Source organism: Arvicanthis niloticus, unplaced genomic scaffold (assembly GCF_011762505.2).
Source record: "Arvicanthis niloticus isolate mArvNil1 unplaced genomic scaffold, mArvNil1.pat.X pat_scaffold_739_arrow_ctg1, whole genome shotgun sequence".
Lineage (NCBI taxonomy): Eukaryota > Metazoa > Chordata > Mammalia > Rodentia > Muridae > Arvicanthis > Arvicanthis niloticus.
In genome coordinates, this window is record NW_023046342.1 from 1 (window position 1) to 24382 (window position 24382).

At 40.3% G+C, this 24382-nt stretch overlaps 1 protein-coding gene across 1 annotated transcript in view; it reads right to left on the bottom strand.

Annotated features, from left to right (window-relative positions):
• Window positions 1-515: 515 nt before the first annotated feature.
• LOC117702357 (protein phosphatase 1D-like) overlaps window positions 516-24382 on the bottom strand; it is a 43970-nt gene continuing 20103 nt past the window's right edge. The window contains 7 exon segments of the mRNA XM_034493552.2: window positions 516-1833; window positions 8068-8112; window positions 8114-8266; window positions 8268-8312; window positions 10575-10765; window positions 15500-15624; window positions 22411-22639. Of these exon segments, the coding sequence (XP_034349443.2) occupies window positions 1276-1833; window positions 8068-8112; window positions 8114-8266; window positions 8268-8312; window positions 10575-10765; window positions 15500-15624; window positions 22411-22639 (1346 nt within the window). The 3' untranslated portion in view covers window positions 516-1275.

Below are 24382 nucleotides of genomic sequence, written 5' to 3' on the forward strand. Positions count from 1 at the left end.
GTGGTGGGATCAGCCCAGGGCTTCCTGTGTGTGAGGCAAGCACTCTCCCAGCTCAGGCACTCAATGCCCTCATGAGGCTTCTTGTTCCAAATCAAGAGCTTAAGATATTCTAAAGAGCACAACTGCACACAGAACACGTTTATAGAATCTTAGAGCTTCAGTATCTCCATTAGGTTTTACTGTATCACCGAGGAATGGAGGCAGAGCTTTACCGAGCACTTAAAGTGATAACTGAATCATGTTGATAGATATTTAGTTTGTTTCTATGTGTTCTGTATTAAAATAAAAATGAGCACTGTATGTATTTCAAGTCAAAAAAGCACAGTTACATCACATATCTGGCTGCTGGTACCTACCATGAAGAGTCACCAACAAAACACCAGCAACATAAGGGCATCAGTTCACTGATTTATTGGATAGACATACTCACATAACCAATGAAAACTGTATGATAGAAAATAATTTAGGAATGTTGGGTATTAGCAGCACCATCTGTTATTGAAATAGCAAAAAACTTCACATATTTTAAGCAAACACTAGAAGAGAGTAACTAGATGGCCTAATGCCACTGGTCTGGGACGACTGGTAGTGTGTTAGGCAGACACACCTCCTTCCGTGCCACAGATTTCAGTAACCACAGCAGATGTACTGTTCTAGAAGAATGCTACTGAAGTTAAGAGATACTGCATAGTATGAGTGGGACAAGGAGACTAAAATCAGCTACGTTAGCACAGCTCAGTATTTTTTCTATGAAAGGTTTACTTCTGAATTAGGAAATGTGAAATACAATGTAATTGTAAAAAGACACTAATGGTCCCTAGGAGACATTAAGTGGAGCACAGATCACTATGAAAATACTTCACTCTTCCAGTTCACTTAGTAATTTTCTTTAAAAAGTCATGTTTTCTTCACAAGGGGTGTATACAAGTGTGTAATAAGCATTTTAAAAACTTTAAAGACATTTTTAAAATTGTAAAGATTCTTCTGACTTTTCTTCAACATTAGCCCTGTTGTCACAATTACTGTGTGTCAGAGTAGGAGACTAAACTGTAAAGGATACAAATTTACACACATCTTACAGCAACTTATTCCCTACAGCTACAAAATTCACATTATAATACAGGCAAGTACAAGGCCAGAATAAAACTGTTAAATTCCAAAAAGTCAGAGTGTATACTCTTTATTTTGTCCCCTTAAAAATGTTCAACTTCGGCACCAAGTTTAAAAAGCCCTCGAGTCGCAGGTAGGTAGATCCCTACACTTCCCAGGCCCATCTCAGCACACATACACTGGTTTCCGGTGCTGGTGTAGAAGAGGATTTCCCATCTTCTTCTGGCCCCTGAGTCTGCGCCTCATGGTCAGTTTGACAGAGTGCCTGCGTTGTGATGCTGTAGGGAGACTGGAAGCCTGTGTCCCACTATTCCGACTTAAGCCATTTCGTCGGTGCTTCTTCATAAGAGGGCCAGAGTTGGATTCTTCTAATGTCCTTTTAAAATTGGCTGGAGGGGTTCTTTCAACTTCTTGAGCTTTCATTTGACCTGGAGTTGACATCTTTAAATTTTTTTGGTCCATGATAGTATTTGTTGAATTGGTTGGCATGAGGCCAACTGACAGGGTATTACTCAAAGAATCATGAATCCTTAAAGTCAGGGCTTTGGGGCAATTTTCTTCAAGGGTCTCTGAGTCTTTTGAGGTCATCACTACAGTTTGGATACTCCCTCGAGCTATCTCAGCTGGGACCTCTAAAAACTTCTCTGAGAAGGCATTACTGCGAACAAGGGCAGGTATATGGTCCTTAGAGTTCAGCCTTGGCCATGGATCTTCTTCCAGTGACTAGAAGGGAAAAAAGGAAAAATATTTATCCTATGCACAATAAACTGACACAGACAGTAAGTTCTTAAGAGATTGTTAACGATAGTAAAACCAGCTGGGAGGTAGTGGCGCATACCTTTAGTCTCAGCATTTAGGAAACAGAGGCAGGCAGATCTCTGAGTTTGAGGCCAGCCTGGTATACAAAGCAAGTTCCAGGGCAGCCGGGGCCCCAGAGAGAAACTTTATCTCAAAAACAAACAAACAGATGGCAAAGCATGGCATGCACTCACTTCCTTCACCCTAAGTTGGGGGTGGAGAGTTACAAAGAGGCAATCAGTACAAAGGACCACAGAAAGATCCATCGCATCACAAGAGAAATAGCATCATGTATCCAAGGGGAGAAGACCACATGCTCACAGGTTATTTCCCAACTACAGCTGGGACCAAGTAAAATATTTTAAGGCTTCAAAACAGATCCCTTCAAATAGCCACAAGCACACATTCTACCAAGTCATTCACTCTGTGCCCAGATGCAGAAAAGGGCAAAATTATTGCTTTTGACATTTTAATTTCTTTTCCCCCCATGAGACTCGGGCAGAGTCACACGGGGGATGCGGGATTCGAACTGGGAGAATAGGGCGCGGGTCGCCCAGATATTTTAATTTCTTTACCCAAACTCCATATTACTGTGTTTGCTTATTCATTCATTTGTTTAATGAGACAGAATTTTTCATTGTAGCCCTCCCTGGCTGTCCTGAATCTGGCTATGTAGATCAGGCTGATTTCAAACTCTAACATCTGCCTGCTTCTGTCTCCCCAGTGCTATAATTAAAGTTATATATAATCGCTGCCAGCCAAAACTCTGTATTTTAAGTTTATGTACAATAATATACTACTGATGAACTAGCTCTAATTATTTTACATATAATCTTTATTTTTTGACATAAGCCCATGAAAAACTTAAGCTGACATCCTAACTTTCTAGTAAATTAAATAATGCCTACCTACATAAACTAGTTTCCAATTTTAATTGAAGCATGACATATGTGACATAATGATGACAGAATTGGGGTGAGAAAGAGCAAATTCCTATTCAATGCATTAAGACCTACAGACTTACATTATTGTCCTGCCATGGCATATATGTGTGAGAACAAATACAGACACACAAAATAAATGCAATTTAAAATTTTTGTTAACTTACACTTCTCAAAAAACTTGTGTGTATATGAGAGTGCACACACCATATTATGCATATGCAGAGGTCAGTGGGTAAGTTACATGTGATCTCTCCTCACACTGTGAAGATCCCAGGATTGAGCTTAGGCAGCAAACACTGTCATCAACCAAGTTACCTCAATGCCTCTCAATGGCCTTTTTAGAAAAAAATTTGGGACAGTGTGTCATGTAACCCAGGCTGGCTTTGAACTTGCTATATAACTAGGGGTGACTGTAGATTTCTTTTTGTTTGTTTGTTTGTTTGTTTGTTTTGTTTTGTTTTTCGAGACAGGGTTTCTCTGTGTAGCACTGGCTGTCCTGGAACTCACTCTGTAGACCAGGCTGGCCTCGAACTCAGAAATCAGTCTGCCTCTGCTTCCCAAGTGCTGGGATTAAAGGCGTGCGTCACCACCGCCCGGCGACTGTAGATTTCTGATTCTCTTGCCTCTACTTTCTAGTGCTAGGTTACAGATAGAGGCCAATACTCAGCTTATATAGTACAAGGAATCGAGCCTAGGGCTTCATACATGATGGGCAAGCTCTGTATCAACTCAACTCTAGATCCCCAGTCCTATAAATGCCTTCCTGACTAAAACTAGTTAAAACTAGTTAGCTTAAAACTATAAGTGAAAATTTTCCAGAGGGTTCTTTTAAAAAAATGTTCTCTTTCCTAAATTCTAATTTGTGACTATTATCCATCTAGGAACTGTGAAGTAAAACAGTAAAGCAACCATGTCATAATAGGAAGATAGATAGTAATTCCCTGTCCCATGAACATTAGACACCAGACATCAACTGAAAAAAACAGGTCACGAAGGGACCTCAGTAAGAATAGTAATAGATCACCCTCTTTTTTTGAGACAGGGTCTCACTATGTAGCCTATAATCGTCTCAAACTCTCCAGATTGCCCTCGAACTTGAGATTCCCACCATCTCAGCTTCCCAAGCACTAGGATTACATGTGCACAATACTTCTGAGTGTGTATGTGCATATACGGCATATGTGTGTGTGTGTACATTTATGTGTGTGGATGCAGGTGCTTGTATGTCATGGCATGGGTAAAGGTCAGGGGATAACCTTAGGTGTTGGTCCTAGCCTTGTTTGAGATAAGGTCACTTTGTTTCTGTTTTCTGTTGTGTATTCGAGCTAAGCTGCCCATAAGCTTCCATGGATTCCCCTTTCTCTACATTCTATCTCCCCACGGCGGTGCTAGGATTACAAATGCTCCTGCTGTATGCCCAGCTCACATATGGATTCTGGGGGTTAGGACACCAGTGATCCTGCTTGTACATCACCCCTCCTTTCCCTTTTTATAGAGGATCTTGATAACATTACCCATAACTCTCCAAGAGTTCCAGTGGTAAGAAACGTTTGCTGTCTGCGACAGTATCTCACTCTGTAGTCCAGACTACTATCGGACTTGCAGTGATCCTCCTGTGTAAGCCCCCAGATCTGGAGAGTACAGCACGAGTCACTTTGTGCCTAGATCCCTAACACTATAAGGAACCCTTCTCTATTTGCCTAAATGGCAACTCCATAAGCACACTAGGGAACAAGAAAGTAATAAACATAGTCACTAATCAAAAATAGGTACAAATCTTCAAAGCCTTAAATAAATGAAACTGTAATAGGTGTCATTCTGTTCTATTATTTTAAACTTTTCAATGGAAAGTCTTTTTTTCCTGAGATATGACTTTAGTATGTAACTACCCATATTAATCTGTTAGCTCTACATGATCTATGTAAAGCTAGGCTCATGGCAATCCTCCTGAGACAAAGTATTGCTCTTAGCTCAAGATAGCCTTGAACCCATGATCCTCCTAACCCAGCTGTCAGAGAGGCACACACAACCATGCCTGGCTTGAAAAGAAACCTCTAATGTAAAGTCTCTTTTACGAAAGCCAAGTGTACAAGTGCACGCCTGTAACGTCAGCACTTGGAAGATGAAGGCAAGACAATCAGGAGGTCACAGCCAGCTTCTGGTATATAAAGAGTTTGAAGCCAGCCTGTGGTACAGAAGACCCTATTTAAAAAACTAACATCAAATAAACAAAAATTTTTATTTTTAAGTACTATGGGCTGTTGAGATGGTTCAGTATGTAAGATAAAGATGCTTCCAACATGAGGCCTGGCAAACTGAGTTCAATGCCCAGCACCCACATAAAAGCAAGAGGAGAAAACAGCATAAAATCATCCTCTGACCTCCACATGAACGCTGTGGCATGCACACCCACACTCACATAGTGGTGAACTCAAAAAGAAACTGGGCATGGAGTTGCACATGTTTAATCAGCATTTAGAGGCAGAGGCAGGTGAATCTCTGTGAGTTCAAGGCCAGCCTGGTCTACATTGTGAGTTTCAGGACAGCCAGAGCTATATATATAAAGACACTGTCTCAAAAAAAAACAAAAAAGGGTGTAACTGTGGCAGAATGCTTACCTGGTTTGATAACCAACACAGAAAAACTCAGTGTTATGAATCAGCTCAAACTATGAAGCAAGCCTGTGATCATAGTTATTCAAGTGTCGTCTAAGGCAAGAGAACCACAGATTCAAGGTGAACCTAGGCTATACGTTAAGTTCAAGGCCAGCCAAACTAATGAACTAGCATATAACTTAGCAGTAGAGTGCTTATGCTTCATTCACTAGACCCTGAGGTCTATGAGTCATCCTAGTGCAAAAACAAGCAAACTAGGCCAAGGGGGGAAGAAAGAAAAAAAAAAAAAAAAGCTCATCGTCAATTACTGATGACAGAGTACACTTCACCTCATTGCGTGTGTATTTTTGCCATCTATGTGAAGTAAGAGGTAACATAGTAATGATAAACTCCAGACACTTACTTACACAATCACAGTACCCAAATTAAAAGTCCTTCCAAAGCCAATGTCTAGAATAGGCCTATAATCCAGCAGGAGTTCAAGGCTAGCCTGGGCTACATGACAGCCTATCTAAAAACAAAACAATTCACTGACTCTTTGAAAATTTACTTAATAGATGATGTAGCATAATATTTATCTAATGTATATGAGTACACTGTAGCTGTCTTCAGACACACCAGAAGAGGACATCAGATTCCATTACAGATAGTTGTGAACCACCATGTGGTTGCTGGGAATTGAACTCAAGTCCTCTGGAAGAGCAGTCAGTGCTCTTAACCACTAAGGCATCTCTCCAGCCCCAGACAAGTACTTTAACCAGTGAACTGTCTCTCTCTAGTCCCAACTCAGCACATCTCAAATGCATTCCATCTTAATTTACACTAAGAAATTGAATAATCAGGCATGGTGGCATACTTCTGTAATCCCCGAACTCTGGTAGGAGGATCAGGTTGGAGGCCTGAAATAATGTGTCAAACAAATACATAAGAAGATAATGCTGTTCTTAGCCATGCTAAGAAAAAGACCCAATATCCTAAGGGTCAGTTCAATCTTGATTCTGTATGACTTTGCTCAAAATATTTGATTTCTCAGTGTTGTTTTTCATAACATGGATCATATCAAGAAGCTCTGTATTGTAAGTTTAAATTAACTATTATATATACAAGTGGTTCACAGATTTATAAATGTTTTTACAACGTTCATAGATTCATAGAGGGGAACTCAATAGTTCCACGTATTAACATTTTTCAGTGACCACAATAATTTTTCTGTTGTGTTATATACATATGCCTGACTTTTAAATTGGTCCTGTGTGCAGATGGCTTTTGAAGAACTGGAGGATATGGTTTAGGGGCAGTTGCACTCAGTGTCACTAAGTGGGCAGAGGAGAAAGGGGTTCTTTCCAGCAATGGATTATATAGCAAAGATCCATCATTTTCTTTCCTTCCTTCCTTCCTTTCTTCTTTCCTTTCTTTCTTTTCTTTCTTTCTTTCTTTCTTTCTTTTCTTCTTTCTTTTAAAGATTTATTTATTTATTTATGTGCTGTCACTGTCTTCAGACACACCAGAAGAGGCATCGGATCCCATTACAAATAGTTGTGAGCCACCATGTGGTTGCTGGGAATTGAACTCGGGACCTCTGGAAGAGGAGACAATGCACTTAACTACTGAGCCATCCTCTAGCCACCACCACCTCCCCTTTTTTTTAAGATTATTTTATGTACCATCATTTTCTTGAACTTAATTTAAATCCAAAATTCTGTCTTAATTAACCAGTTATGATTGTAAATCTTGTAATCCCAGCACTTGGGAGATAAAAGTAGGGAGATCAGGAATTCAAGACCATCCTCAGTTACACAGCCAGTGTAAGGTCACCATGGGCCACAGCAATGAGACTTCGTCTCAAAAGCAAACAAGATGTGTTGGAATGGCTTGATATCTGAACACTTGGTACAACTAACTGGTACAATTGTTTATAAAGAATTAGGACAGGTGGCCTTTGTTGAGGGAGGTGTGTATCTGAGAGTAGGCTTTGAGATTTCAAAAGACATGAGAGATTCCCAATGCTCTCTCTCTTGGTTGCGGATCAAGGTTGTGGGCTCTCAGGGCTGGCGAAAAGGCTCAGCAGTTAGGAATACTTTGTGCTTGCAAAGGACCCAGGTTCACATCCCAATACCCATATGGCAGCTCAGCGCCAGCACCAGGCACGTACATGGTAAACAAACATACATTCAAGCAAAACACTCATACACATAAATGAAATCTTTAAAAAAAAAAAAAAAAGTGATCTCAGCTGTTTCTTTCATGGTCCTCATAGACTCTGACCCTCTGAAAACCATAAGCCAGATTAACAAAGTAAGCACTTTCTTATATAAATTAGTTTTTGGTCATTGTGCTTTATCAGGAATAGAAAAGTAACACACAGCCGGGCAGTGGTGGCGCACGCCTTTAATCTCAGCACTTGGGAGGCAGAGGCAGGCGGATTTCTGAGTTTGAGGCCAGCCTAGTCTGCAGAGTGAGTTCTAGGACAGCCAGGGCTACACAGAGAAACCCTGTCTCGAAAAAATCAAAAAAATAAAAATAAATTTTTTAAATTAAAAAAAAAAAAAGTAACACACACACACACATACACACACACCCATCCCTGTAGCACTGTGTACTTGACTGGTGGTTGTAGAACTTGGAGAAGGAGTCATCACACAGGTCCTCTTGGCTGTTGTAAGTAGGGCTATCAGTCAGGTTCAGAAAGAGCTCATCTTCATTAGTGAAGTTCCCTTGATTGTCTACTTCTGGAGAGATGCAGATTACGATGGCACTTGTGTTATCTGCCCGAAGCATACGCTGCCTCCAGCGGCCAAGTGGCTCGATTGACAAGCATTTTAGCACAGGACTGTCCTTGCTCACCCTATATTTAAGAGAACAAGAAGGAAGAACATTAACTCTCAGTACTTACTATTACATAATAATTCAAATTAAACCCCTGGTGGATCTGGTAAAATGGCCTCAGTAGGTAAGAGTGCCTGTGCCAAGCCTGATGACTCCAGGCCTTCAGTTTAATCCACTAGACCCACATGGTAGGAGTCACCAGCTCCTCTTTAATCTACCCTCTGACCAACCACACATGCATACACACCACATACATAAACACAATAAAACAAAAACTTAAAAATAAAAAAGCTGAAGTGTGGCCAAATAAATTAATAAATTCAATTTCTCAAACATGATCTAAAATTTCTATAATCATTTAAAAATACAGTTTGGGCAGGGCATGGTATATTGCAAGCCTTTAATTCAAGCACTGCAAGACAGAGGCAGATGCATCTCTGAGTCCAAAGCCTACACATCGAGTTCCAGCACAGTCAGCACTAATAAGCCCCTGCCTCAAAAAGATGGATGATAGATAGATAGATAGATAGATAGATAGATAGATAGATAATTTTATTTTATCTGGTGGTTAAATTAGATACTGGTTTCACCAGGTATAATGATACAAAACTCTAATCTCAGCACTGACAAGGCTGAGGCAGGAGGATCGCTACCAGGATGGGCTATAAAGGATGTTTTTATTCTCTTTAATCAAGAAGTAAGGAAAGTTACAGAGAAGTCATCTTTCTTTAAGAGGAATTAAATTATTATAAATATAATTAACATATAAGACAATTAGTCATGGTAGGGAAAAAAAACAGCTGCAGGGACAGACTTCCACACAACTGAGGAGCCCACCACAGTGACCTGGTCCAGAATGCAGCTACCCAAGAAACCACTGGTGCCCAAGAAGGAGGAAACACACTGACAACACAGAGATCGCCCAGAACATCCTAGAGCTCACTGTGTAGCCCAGGCTGGTCTGGAACTTGGTAGTCCTCCTGCGTCACATCCTAGGTACTATGATTACAGATATGGAATATCACAAGCTTTTGAGTTATAGAAAAACAACATTTTGTGTGCCATAAAAGAAAAATCACTATCAAATTATAATACACCATTTGGAAAAAGGATCTTAATTTTAGTGACGTTAAAAGAAGAGCCATATATGAGGATGCACACCTGTAATCCTACCACTTGCAAAGTTTAGACACAAGGATCAAGAGTTCAAGGCTAGACTCGGCTGCCTAAGTGTGAAACCAGAGGACTTCATGAGAGCCTGTCTCAAAAAACCTAAACATAACAAAAGGTAGAAAGTATGCATGTAAACTGACTGAGGGCAGTGTCCATGTTTCCTGCTAATTGCTGACTCCCCAACTCTTCTGGGCACATGGCTCACACGGCAGGCAACTCGAGCTATCAGGCAACTCGAGCCATCGAGACTCACTGTCAAGCACTCCTCTGCCCTTCACTTTTTCAGCATATCTACTTTACTACTCAGCAAAGCTCCATGGAGAAAAATAATTCCATACAAGCTATTCTTTCATTTGTTCTTTTAATTTTATTGTTTCTTAAGACAGGGTCTTACTATATAGCTCTGGCTGTCCCGCAATCACCATGTAGACCAGGCTGGCCTCCAACTCAGAGATCCACCTGTCTCTGCATCCTGAGTCCAGAGATCAAAGGTGTGCACTACCACCCAACAAGTTATTTCATCTTTGTTATTATCTGATCACTAACTGCAAAACACTAAGTCTGGGTAATAGAATGAATGGTGAAATAACAACTCTTAGCTTTAACAAACTCAGTTTGATAGGATTGACATTTAGAGTCTTTATTTCAGATTAGGTGCTGAGGACTGAGCATGAGGCAAAGTGATGCATGCCTGTCATCTCTACTATCAGGAAGTAAGACAGGAGAATTAATCCCAAAATGTAGGTCAGCCTATGCAATCTAGGAGACACCCTATATTTGCCTAGCCTCTATTACATTCTGAATTCAATGCTTAGTGCCAGAAAACAAACATTACTTTACATGTTGTGCTAAGTGAATGCTAGATTTTAAAGGCCATTTGGTATATAATCATATGTATAGGAAAAATCCAAAATAGACAAATACATAGAAACAGAAAAGCCCAGAAGTTGCAAAGCATTTGGAAAAGGAGGAGAGTCACTAGAAATGGTTATGAGTTTGTTCAGAGAAAGAATAAGACACAACACAAACCTCCTTAGCTAGACTCACAACCATGGACAACAAAACTCAAACACTTCAGACAACATCAAACCACTAAGTCACTTCTCACCATCAAGTATTTTTTCTCCTCTTGGTCTTGGCACATGGAGATGGCATCTTGAGGTGGAACCATATTCCAAAGTCCATCACTTCCCAGGATAATATACTTGTGCTTCTGGGGGTCAAGAGTGTGGACACTGGTGTCTGGTTCAGGTGACACCACAAACTTACCACTGAAGAAATCATAGCTCCACAAGTCACCTAGGGAAAGGGGGCAGAAGAAGCACTAACTATTACTTGCAAGAGAGTCACATCACTGACTAAAGCACAGAGTCCCTAGATCCGTTCCTATAAATACAGAACAACTAACAGTATTTAAAACCCACACAATCACTCTAGGAACAAGAGAATTCCCTCAACATGCTCAAGAACCAGCATGGGGATTTGCAGCAAACACCCTCCTTAACCTTAAAGTAGTGCTAAAGAAAACTGCAAAATGAACTAAGCACTCTCAGAATACTCGTGTTCTCTCTCATTTGAGTTTCTGAGATTTTAAGCAGATATGTAAGTTCATGTAATTATAGAATGAAATTAGATATGAAACTATCTAGGGGAAACAAAATAGTGAAAGAGAGGATGTCAGGAATGAGATAGGAGGGCATGCTGGATAATATACTCAAAGTACAGAAACACAAAAAAATAACCTAGAGCTTAGGGTCAGGGCTTGTAACTCAGCACCACATACCATTTAAATACCGATGAAAACATATAAATTATAACTATGACATGGGGTAGAGATATACATCAGAAATAAGAGTACTTGATTAGGACATACAAAGACCTAGGTTTGAGCCTCAGATTCAGAAGAAAATAATTAAGGACATTAATTCTTTTTGAACAACAACAAAAGAATACTATGTCTTGACTGCCACTTGTCTTCCAATACTATGCTGGAGTTCTTTCTCAGCCCAGTAGGATGAATTGAATAGGAGGAAATTATCCATGGGTAATTTCATTGCACACAAAAAACAAATAAGTTATTAAAATAAAGCTAAGTATGGTAGCACACACTCAGAATCCCACTATTCTGAAGGATGGGAGGAGAATTGATTCCAAGTTTGAGCCAGATATGGCAACTCAGTAGGACCCCATTATGAAATTGAAAAGCACTCCCAGTGCAGCTCAGCAGTAGAGTGCTTGCTAGCATATGAGGCCTTGGGTTCAAACCCCAGCACCACAAACAGCTCTGCAAACTTGTTAAACCCAACAGAGAGAAGTCAATAGTCAATATATACATAGATACATATATGTTTTTTCAAGACAGGGTCTCTCTGTATAGCCCGGCTGTTCTGGAACTCACTTTGCAGATCAAACTGGCATCAAACTCAGAGATCTGCCTGCCTCTTGCCTTCCAAGTACGTGTACCAACATGTTTATAATAAATATTTTTTAAATGACACACAGTTGACATTTGCTTTTGAATGGCTATCTTCTTCTCAGCCCACTTCCTCCCTAGAGAATGCCTTCTTCTTTCTTTTGTTTTGTTTTGTTTTGTTTTGTTTTGTTTTGTTTTGTTTTTCGCGACAGGGTTTCTCTGTGTAGCCCTGGCTGTCCTGGAACTCACTCTGTAGACCAGGCTGGCCTCGAACTCAGAAATCCACCTGCCTCTGCCTCCCAAGTACTGGGATTAAAGGCGTGTGCCGCCGCCGCCACCACCCGGTGCCTTCTTCTTTCTTAATTAAGAAATTTCTCATATGGATAATATAGATTTAGTAGGCACTGGGCCAGTGAGATAGTTCAGTAGCTAAGGTGACTGATGAACAGCCTGACAACCTGAGCTTGATCCCTGAGACCCACATCCTGGAAGGATAGAACTGTATCTCAAAAACTGTCCTCTGACCTCCACGTGTGTGTTGTGGCATGCATGCACATATACAAATGCATAAATAAATGAGAAAAAATATAAAGAATGGGCATTAAGAAGACAGAAAGAGGAGTTGGAGAGATGGCTCAGTAGTTAAGAACACACTGGTTCTTCTTCCAGAGGATCAGAGTTCAAGTCCCAATATCCACATGGTAGCTCAAAACCAACAATAACTCCAGTCTTATAAGATGTGAAACCCTCTCTGGCCTCTAAGGGCACACTGCACATATACATGGTACAGAACCATGTATGCAAGGAAAATAGCCATACACATAAAATTTTAAAAAATGAAATTTAAAGCAGACTACGGAAGAGGCACTCAGAAAAAGGGCAGTACACACCCAATACACAGATGACAGGCTTCTGAAGAGAGTTACCCAAAAGGTACTTGAGATGGGGTTTGAAACTGCTTTGAATTTATTAGTAAAAATCCCTATAGTCTGAAAATTTAAATTCATCACGACATATTTATAGCCAGCTCCCTAATAGCATCACAGGATGTCTTTTCGGTAGATCAACGGGGGAGCCTTCGGTACTGGCAGCTGCTTGCCTGCTGGTAGTCATTCCCCTTTCCATCAGTAGAGGGTGCTGAAAGGACACCAGGAGCACCTAGCTCCTCTGGTTCCAGGGCTTGCTCCAAACACCTGACAGCTCACAAGTAGCAGCAACTGTCAGACCAGCAACCAACTTCCCCCAAACTGTCATCAACTCTGTGGCTGACCTACCACAAGGGTTCCCAATCCCTGCTTCAGTAATCTAGTATCAAAACTATAATCAAAATAACCTTTTATGACATAAATCTTGAAGCCAGTCATGGTGAATAGTCACTGACTATAATAGCAGCACCTGTCAAGTAGAGGCAGGACAATCAGGGGTTTAAAGACAGTTCAGCTACACATCCAATTCTTCAAATCAGCCTGTGCTATAAGAGACCCCATCTAAAAAAATTTTTTTTAATTTTTTTATAAAAAGAATTAGAAAGAATAGGTCAATGAGTGATTTGGTGTGTAAAGCACTTGTACCAAGCCTGATATCCTGAAATAAATCCCCAACACACACATGATGGGGGGGTGGGGGGGATGCCTTGGGAGATGTTCTCTAACCTCCTCAAGAGCACTGTGGCATGTGTATACCTGTATAATTTTCATTTCCAGACTAAAGACCATAATACTTTTAGTACACCTAAGCCTTGACTAAAACTCATCAGGTCTACCTTACCAACTCAAGCCTTTTTGCTTATTTTTGAGACAGGGGGTCTTGTATGCCAATAGACCTTGAATCAAAGTCATTCTGTAGTTGAAGATGACCTTAAACTTCTGATCCTTCTGCCTCCACCTCTCACGTCCTGGGATTACATGTGTGCACTATGACAGCTAGTTTATTCAGTACCAGGATATAACCCAGTCTATGTGTATGCTGGGCAGGTGCTCTAGAATCTGAGCCACATGCCCAGCCTAATTCCAGCACTGTGACAATTCCTGATACACTACATGATCTTTCCCACATCAGGATCTACTCCTGAAATATTTTTCATAAGGCTAGTCCATTCTCCACTTCCAAGATGCAGCTAACACAATAATCCCTAAAAGTGACATTTCTGTCACAATGTATATTTTTCCCTTCTAAAACAAAGAAAGAAAGAAAGAAAGAAAGAAAGAAAGAAAGAAAGAAAGAAAGAAAGAAAGAAAGTTAGTTCAGCACTGTCTCTTTCTTTCAAGGGATTTCCTAATGTAAAGTTACTTGATTTACATCTTCGCTGCCTACCACTCCCAGCAAGATGTTATTTCATGACAACAGTCTGCCTGCATTACACATCCAAGGCTTACCAAAACACCTGACACTAGGGTACTATCTAGCAAAAAACAAGCTGTTATTTCCTCACAGAATTTTCTTTTATTTTTATTTTATGTGCATTGGTGTTTTGCCTCCGCACATGTCTGTATGAGGATGTCATATCCCCTGAAACTGGAGTTGCAGACAGTTGTGAGCTGTCATGTGTATTTTGGGAACTGAAGTGGGTCCTTTGGAAGAGCAGGCAGTGCTCTGAACTGCTGAGCTCTATCTCCAGCCCCGAGAATTTTCTTTAGATAAACCACCCCTATGCAGAAGAGCCAAAGCAGGTATCTCATTAGTTATAATTCAGTGGTCGCAGCTATATGTGGTAAGCCCTGTAATCCCAGCCAACTGGCAAACTGAGACAGGAGGTTCATTATGATGACAAGGCCACACAGGGCCATACATTTATATCAGGCCAACCTGGGCTACAATGAGATCTCAAAAATAAAACAAAACAAGAATATTTCTCCCACTCTCAGTTTCTCCTACTCTCAGTTCTCTCTCAATTTTACTTAATAAACCAATTTCATTCTGTTCAAAATTAAATAAAACCAAAACAAAAAAAAAATCTAATCTTCATTCTAAAACCAGAAGACTAGGAAAAAACTATTTTTATTTTGGCATCAACAATTTATTTTGCTAAGGAAACAAACAAAAAAAAAACCAAACCTCTGAGGCTTAAGATTATTAAGGGCTAAAGTAAAGAAAAATATTGAAAATTGTTTTAATCATAACATGAAGCCTTGACAAGCATGCAGGCTTATATCTGAATGAGTACTGACAGACACACAGATCTCTAAATATCCCTACAATGAACATGAATACAACTGACTGCTCTTCCAGAGGTCCTGAGTTCAATTCCCAGCGCCCACATGGTGGCTCACAACCATCTGTAATGGGATCTGACGCCCTCTTCTGGTGTGTCTGAAGACAGCTACAGTGTACTCACATAAATAAATAAATCTTTAGAAAGAAAGAAAGAAAGAAAGAAAGAAAGAAAGAAAGAAAGAAAGAAAAAAAAGGAAAGGAAGAAAATGAGTAAGCCCATAGCCATCAATCACAAGCAAAGAACAATACAGACTTTACCTCTTCCCTCGCTCTTAAAGTATTACCATACACTTCCATCATCTCTAATCTCACCATGTAAGGCCTCATCTCTCCATATCATCTTCTATTTCACCACTAGATAGAGCAGAAAATACAGCATGATTTTACCAAATGTAAGTCCATCTTACCAAGTGCTCTTGCTACAGCCAGAAAAGGAATCTGGTCAATGACTGTGCTCCTTCTAACAGGTCCACTGTGAGTGAGCCGAGGTCTTTTCCAAACGACACGATTCACTCCAGACTTGTTCATTACACTAAAAAGTGAATAGAGTACATAAGTAGTCTACATGATTAAAATACAACTAAGCCTGATATGTTAGAAATTAATAAAATGAGACTATATTATCACAAAATAATGACATATATTCAAGTGCAAAGATATAATAAGTCTTGCTATAAAAAGACAGACAAAGCAGGGTAGGAATTATATGAGAGGAATTTGACTAGATTAGGCCAAACAGAACCACCTGCAAATAATATGAAAATGAAGGGATGGGCCAAAGAAAAGCACAGGACAGAAGGACTCAGACAGTAAGGAGGGTGAAAAAGAGCCCTGATAAATAGGTTTTCCAGTTCCATTGGGGGATGAGGGACACAGAAGAATGTCAACTGCAGTGTCTCTGGTTAGAAGAGAACAGGAGCTGGGCATGCTGACTCAGACCTCAGGCCCCTGGAAGGCCGTGGCAGAAGGCTCAGAGCCTCCTTGGAGAACAGATTCCTATATATGTAAATGTTTCTGTAGTTCAAAGCATGAAACTAGACCTCAAGAACACAAAAGCTTTATAGATACATATCTGGGAGTTACAGGATAGAAAAATCCTCCTACAACTTTGCCAAAGGAGTTAGTTAAAAAGGAGTTAGTCACCTCAGGGTACCTAAAACTTTTGTAAGTATGGTTAATTATTTTTTAAAAAGAAATCAAAGAATAATAAAGAATAATGGAAATGATTGCTAATTCTGTACCTGGTGTGACTGAATGGGTCTTATATAAAAGAAATACCCTTATTTCAAATTAACCATGATTTTCCTGTGTCATGCCCTCCAAAACACACACACATACATAAAGCTTCTCTGATTTTTATTTTTTAAATATCAATAGAGGCACTAGAAAGATAGCTGAGTCTGTAAAGTGCCTGCCGTGAAAACAGGAGAACTTTAATTCTATCCTCAGGAACCAAATAAAAGCAAAGCATGCTGGTGCTGGTAGCACCCGCGTAAGGTGAATGCAGGCTGGGGAGGCAAACAGAAGGATCCCTGGAGCTCGCTGGCCATTCAGCCCACACAAGGCAGCAAGGCCAGGTCAAAGAGAGACTGCTCAAACACCAGGTGAACAAACCAGTTCCCAAGGTGTGGTGGCCTGAGTACTTGTAATCCCACCTACTAAGGAGACTGGGTGGGAGGATCATAAAATTTAAGGTCACCTGGACAACATAATGAGAATCTCATCTCCAAATATAACCAAGGGGAGCAGCAAGATACTCCGGAGGGAAAAGGGCTTGCCACCAAGCCTGATGACTTAAGTTCAATCCACAAGGTCCAAATATTAGAAGGAAAGAGCTGGTTCCTGCAAGGTGTTCTCTGACCTTTATGCATGCCTACACACACAAATAAATGTAATAAAAAAAATTAAAAGTTGACAGAAGATAAACAAACCAGTTGATATGAAGACTTTCCCCACCCCATTGGTGGGAACACTGAGCCTTGAGCATGCTAGGCACCCACCTGATTTGCCTTTAGCCCAACATACAGATTTGCCAGGTAGCCTCATTATTAATAAGAAATCTGACACACTGGTCCACATGTCACCTTCTAATTAGTTTATTGTATTTGAGTAGCAGGACCCCATCTCCCTAAACTAAATGAACATTAACTAACTTTATGTGCACTGAGAGTCAATTGGCTTCACAGTCTGGAAAACTAGATTAGGGATACAGCTCAGTTGTAAAGCTCTTGGCTAGCATATATGAGCCCTTAGGTTCAATATCCAGTACTACAGAAGGAAAAAAAAAAAAAAAAAAAAAAGCACAAAACCCTGAAGAAAGGATAGTAGTGATGGTTGGATGCACTGAAGCACTTGACAGTGCAAGCCTGTCGATCTGAACTCAGATCTCCAGGACTTGTGCAAAAGCCAGACATAAATGCAGGGATGTCTACAATCCCAGAACTCCTCCAGGGAGATAGAAGACAGAGATAGCAGAATCCCTGGAAGCTTTCTGGTCACCTAGCATGGTGTATTCAGCAGAAACACAGCAAAGAAACCCTGTGTCACAAGGTAGAAGGCAGAAAGCAATGCCCTAGTTGTCCTGACCTCCATACTTTCCGTGGTACACACACACCCAGATAAGACTGACAGGGCAAGAGTGAGTAGACAAGTTCACCTAAAGAGGACAAGCAAAAGAAACAAAGGCCAAGCCAGGAGAGCCGAGCAACAGTGGGAAATGGTCAATGTGCACTGTCCTACATTAACACAGTGCTAGGAAACACTGTCAGTAGGAAATGGGACACTGATGCTACAGTTTAACTTTTATTCAACTTAAGCAGTCACCATGTGGCCAGTGGTCATCTCTGATATGGTGACAGTACAGCTGAAACAGATTGAAACACATTAACCAAAAAATGTCAATATAGAGCATAATTGCAAAAAGTCCCTTGTTCACCATACTTTGAGAATAAGTTCATCTTTCAGTTCTAAAACCAAGGAGAGGTAGGAGACGAAAGGCAGTAGCATTCTTCTGTTTCTTCAAAGCTGAAGCTCAAATGAGGAAAATGAAGTAAACCGGTCATTCACAAGAACATCAAACAGGAGAAATGCATTGAGAATGAATGCCAGCATTCTGTCTCCAAACCCATCTTAAAGCCCAAGTGTTCTCTCTAAAAGACTACACCTGACAGGCGAGCCTTAGCACAGAGCAACTCCAGTAAGCTGTCTCCAATACAAATGTACTGAGAGTTCCCGATATTTCACTGGCAAGGATATTATGGTCCTTGGGTGTCAGAAACAAGACAAATAATGGTACTGTTTGTTTAAGAAAAAAAAAAAAAGTCTAAAACCAAAGCAGTGTTACAAGACACTATTTTTTCTGCACATTCTGCTGTTGTTCTGTATTAAAAGGCAAATGGAGAGGAACAGCCTGACATGCAGAGCTGACTACACATCAACAGAAGGCTGCAAAAACAAAACTGCTGGCCAACAGCCTAGGTCAGGACTGAGGGACGTCAGGAAATAACTTATCATAAAATGGTTCAGTTCTTGCAAAAATACACCTGCTCCCAAATGGCGAAAGGCATGTGTCCAACTGTCCAGATGGCATTTTTAAGTGAAAAGGCAAAAACTACACTTTCTTTTTAAATGCTATTAAAAAAAAATCAAAGAAAAAAAAAACAAATAAAATAACTTTAATTTAAAATTTCAAGTTAAAAAATAAGAAAATAATCAAGAAAAAATATCTTCTTAAAAATATAATGAGGGCTGGAGAGATGGCTCAGAGGTTAAGAGCACTGACTGCTCTTCCAGAGGTCCTGAGTTCAATTCCCAGCAACCACATGGTGGCTCACAACCATCTGTAATGGGATCTAATACCCTCTTCTGGTGTGTCTGAAGAGAGCAACACTGTACTCATATACATAAAGTAAATAAAAAGCATCCAGTCCACCGATATTAAAAACGTATAGAAAAAGACCAGTGGTACAATTAAGTGGCAGAGATTTGCCTACATGTACAAGGACTAGGTCTGACCTCCAGAAATGAAAAAAAAAAAAAAAAAGCCTCAATTTAAAAGATTGTGAGGGCCAGGTATGGTGACACAATCAGGAAGCATTCACAGACAATCTCTGTGAGATTAAGGTCAACCTGGTCTATAGCCAGAGTTAAGTAAGACCCTGTCTCAAAAAAATTAATTAATTAATTAAATTTTAATTTTAAATAATTAATTAATTATGGGAACTGGGAATACAAGTCAGCAGTAGGGTGCTTGCTTAGCATGTATAAGACTCAATTCAATCCCAAGTAACTAACACATACACACACACACACACACACATACACACACACACAGACACACACACACACACACACTCTCACTCTTACAGTGTCTCTCTCACAAAGAAAGAAAGAGAGAGGGAGGGAGGGAGACAGGGAGACAGGGAGGGAGGGAGGGAGGGAGGGAGGGAGGGAGGGAGGGAGGGAGGGAGGGAATTGGAGGAAGCAGGAGTATAATACTAGTAAGTGAAAGACAGAATAAACAAACATGTGGAAAAAACAAGTATATGTACAACTATCTCAACTATCTCTCATAGGATTCAACAGACTACAACCTGAAAACAGATTCATTTAAGATTACACGTAATAGAACAAAAATAATAAAAATATCCAAGACAGCGATTTCAAAGACAAAGGAAATCTTGAAAGCAATCCTTAAGATTCTCAGGAGTCCCTTTGTAGCCACCAAAATGACTGCTTTGTGGCCTTGGCTATAAGGGAACTTGCTTTGTAGATAATGTTGACCTCAAACCTAGCAGTCTCCCTGCCTCTGCTCCCAAATGCTGGGATTACAGGCAAATGCCACCTCGGCTGGCTTAACAGATAAGTTTTCAATAAACAGGGCCCCACTATGTAATTCAGGCCTGCCTACAATTTACTATTCAACTTGGGCTGGCTACCAACTCATGGCAATCCTGCTTTACCCTCTAGAATGTTGGGATAGCAGGCATGAGCCCCAATACCCAACATAATCAAGTAAATTTCCTATGCCCCAGGAATTCAGCATCTTCTCAAAAGACTGTAACTTCAGGGCTAGAGTGGTGGTCCAGCACAGAAGAGCACTTACTGCTCTTACAGAGAACCCAAGTTCCGTTCCCAGCAGCCTCATTGGTGGCTCACAGGCACTCTAATTCCAGGTCCAGGAAATCTTCTAGACTCCAGTCACCTGCATATATGCAGCATACATTCAAATGTATATATACATACACATAAAATAAAAACCTAACTATAAGGTCTGTACACAAGTTACACTGCACACTTGTTGGAAGCCACAGCTTTGTTTGCAAATAGAAATGTGTAGTGTATGCAAAGTCTCTAGCCAGATGAAGCTTCCTTCATTCCAGGGTCATTTTACAATAAGCAAAGCTATCCTACAACAGAGCTGACATTTGTTTATCTTAACCAGAAAAAGTACAAGAAGATAAACTCAAGGCCATTTTTCAGCAAAATCAAGACATAAGCCGGGTCAGCCTCCTAATCAATAGAGGTGTGTAACTGTCCAAGCAGTTGCTCACTGCCACATAGAAAAAAATTAGCCTTTGTCTCTACTACATTGCTTAGATTTTTTTTAAAAATTCTAAGTTTTAGGTTAAAATCTAAAAGGTAAAGCTGAATGCACATTAGAAAGGTGACTCTCAAAATGTAGTCTGGAGATTCCTCAAGAAATGCCAAAGCTTTCTGAGCAGGTGTGCAGTCAGTTGTTTTCATCTCGAGGGCCAAGTATAGAGTTTTTCAGCAGTGGAATGACTGGCTATGCTACAGAACCCCAGGAGCAAGTGTTTAAATGATAAAGTCATGTACTACAAAACCTGGTATGGGGGCTTCTACAAGTCCTAACTGTATACTATCCTGGAATAAGTAAAACTATGACAGTGAACAGATCAGTACTTAACAACAATAGGAATGGGCACTGAAGAGGCAGAGTGCACAGATGATGTTTGTTTTGGATTTTGGAAAAGTATCTCTACTAGGTAGCTCATGCTATATGGCCCAAGATGGGCTCAAATTACAGGTACAAACCCTCGTGGCTGGTAACACACAATAAAACTGCTTTCCAGATATTGCATTTACTCGTTCCAGGGCTTGGTGACACATACTTTAATCCCAATACTTGAAACGTAGAAGTAGGAGGACCTCTGTGAGTTTGAGGCTAACCTGGCTCACATAGGGTCTCAAAAAATAAACAATTATATTAAAATGTGTGTGTATCCAGCTATTGCAACCAAAGGTAACATTCCACAACAGTCTAAAGACAGAAGATATGAGAGACTAGCTGTCACCTATTAAACACTGCTGAGTTCTGCAAAAATGAAAAAGCAGGCCAGTCCTGTCAATCAAGTGTTTTCTCTCAGTGTAGATACACACACACACACACACACACACACACACACACACACATACATGTCCCAGGAAACTTAAAAAGGAGAACACTTTTCTAAATATCTAGGGTTATGATAAAGATAAATTGTAAAAAGAGTATCTGCAAGGCACATGGCAGAACTGTTCTGCTCTGTCCAGATTCTGAAGGTCTTATGTCAGTATTTATTTGAAAGGCTTACAATAAAATTCTACCTATTGGTTTTGGGTTTTTTTTGTTGGTTTTTTGGTTTTTTTTGGTTTTTTTGGTTTTTCGAGACAGGGTTTCTCTGTGTAGCCCTGGCTGTCCTGGAACTCACTCTGTAGACCAGGCTGGCCTCGAACTCAGAAATCCGCCTGCCTCTGCCTCCCAAGTGCTGGGATTAAAGGCGTACACCACCACTGCCCAGCAATTCTACCTACTGTTACTTGAGATATTACTTCTCCTTTAGAACCATTTTCATAAATAAAACAATTCAAAATAATAAGGTAAATATGAATATATATTTTTGCAACAAGCAAATGAAAATTCATAATACTAGAAGATTAACTGCTTTAAAAGGGAAACAGAGCCTATGCATGTAATCCCAGCAAAGCCCAAAGCCCTTGGGAGGAAGAGGCAGGAAGATCAAGAGTTCCAGATCAGGCTCAGCTACATAAGATTCTATCTCAAAAAAAGAGAGTGGAGGAGGCAAGAGGAAGGATTCATGTATAATCCCAGAACTGTGGAAGCTAAAACAGAGGATAACAAGTTGTAGGCCAGCCTAGGCTATACAGTGAGTTACATACAGGCTGGCTACTTTAAAAAAAAAAAAAAAAAAAAAAAAAAAAAAAAAAACCTTGCCTCAATTAAAAGGGAGACAAAAGACAGAGTACACAGTTAGCTAACCAGAACCAAAATAAGACAGACAAAACAAATGATTACCTCCCGCCAAGTCCTTCAATTCTTTCTCTTTCCTTGGGAAGTTCTGGCTTGTGATCTTGTGTCACCTCCACAGCTCTCACAAAATCATCCTTTGGGTCATCCTGAATTCCAAGGACCACCCCAGAGTCACCTACATGAGCTACATACATCTTCATGCCCCGGATGATAACCACACTGGCAGTTGTCCCGGACGTGCTGGGAAGACCTGTCATAGTCTTTGGCCATTCTGCTGTAATAAGAAAACAAACATTTTATATTTTACTTCTCCAGATATACACATTAGAACAGTTATTAGAATATAAAAAGCAACGTATCTTGAATTAGCATGCTAACACTTGAGTTTATAAAGCAAGAAGTTTAAGAAAAAACATCTTGAACTGGAGATGTAGCTCAGTAGCAGAGCACCTGCCTAGTATTCTCAAGATCCTAAATGCAATTCCTAGTACAGAATGAACAAAAGGGAGAGGGAGGGAGGGAAAGCTTAGAATCCACTTGTCTGAGGTAGGGTTTTTATTGCTGTGATAAAACACCATGACCAAAACAAGCTTGGGAAGAAAAGAAAGGGCTTTTTTTTTTTTTTTTTTTAAAGATTTGCTTATTTATTGTGTAATGTTCTGCCGGCATACATGCCTGCCCACCAGAAGAGGGCATCAGGTCCCATTACAGATGGTTATGAGCCATCATGTAGTTGCTGGGAATTGAACTCAGGACCTCTGGATTCCAGTCCAGCACTCTCAATCTATGAGCCATCTCTCCAGTCTCATGAAAGGGCTTATCTCATCTTACATTTCTACATCATACTCTATTGTCAAGTCAGGGCAGGAACTCAAGGCAGGATCCTGGAGGTAAAAACTGATGGCAGAGACCATGGCGGTCTTGCTCCTCGTGGCTTTCCCATCCTGCCTGCTTAGAGAAGCCTGGACTGCCAGCCCAGGGAAGATACTGCCTATAGTGAGCTGCGCCCTCCCACATCAACCATCAAGCAAGAAAAAGCACCACAGGCTTGACCAGGTCAATCTGGTCAAGGTTTTTCTCAACTGAGGTTCCCTCTCCCAAAATTATTCTATCTTGTGTAAAGTTGCCATAAAACTAACTAGAACACTACCTGAGGATTTAAATTAAATCCTCTAATCAATAAATTTATAAATAATATAACTAGAATAAAACTATAAACCAATACTGAGAGAAAAAAATTACAGGCTAGATTTTCTGGTTCTGTGTACTACATAGAAAAGCAAAGGTATGTTAAGTTTTCTTTGCTAGGAAGCAAACCCAAGGCCTCCTACACACCATGCAAGTCTGCCACTAAGCAACCATCAAGCTCTGCAGTACAGCTGGTTGTAATAGTGTAGCTTTCCAGAAATAGCCATTTGGTTTTATTTTTAAACAACTTTTAAATATTCAAGTATTTGTTTTTTGTTGTTGTTTTCTGTTTTTATTTTGTTTTGTTTGGAAACAAGGTATCACTCTGTAGCCCTATCTGGCTTGGAACTTGCTATGTAGACCATGCTAACCTAATCTTGACCTCAGAGACTCTACCTTTGCCTCTGCTCCTCTCTGCCTCTCTGCCTCTGCCTCCTATATTTTCATTCGTGTGTGTGTGTGTGTGTGTGTGTGTGTGTGTGTGTGTGTAGAGCCCAAACAGGCCAGAAAAGGCTGTCAAATTCCCTGGAGCTAGAGTTATAGGCAATTGTTAGTCTCCTGACGTAGGTGCTAGGAACTGAAGGCAGGTCCTTTGCAAAAGCAAAATATGCTCTTAACTTCTAAACCATCTTTACTGAACACCATGGACAAGGTTCTATACAAAGAAGATTCCGCATACTACTTCAAATAATATTTACAGTACCCTGTAAGACATAAACTTATTCTCTAGCCAGGCAGTGATGGTATGCACCTTTAATCCCGGCAGTCAGGAAGCAGAGACAGGCAGATGTCTGAGTTCAAGGCCAGCCTAGTCTACAAAGTAAGTTCT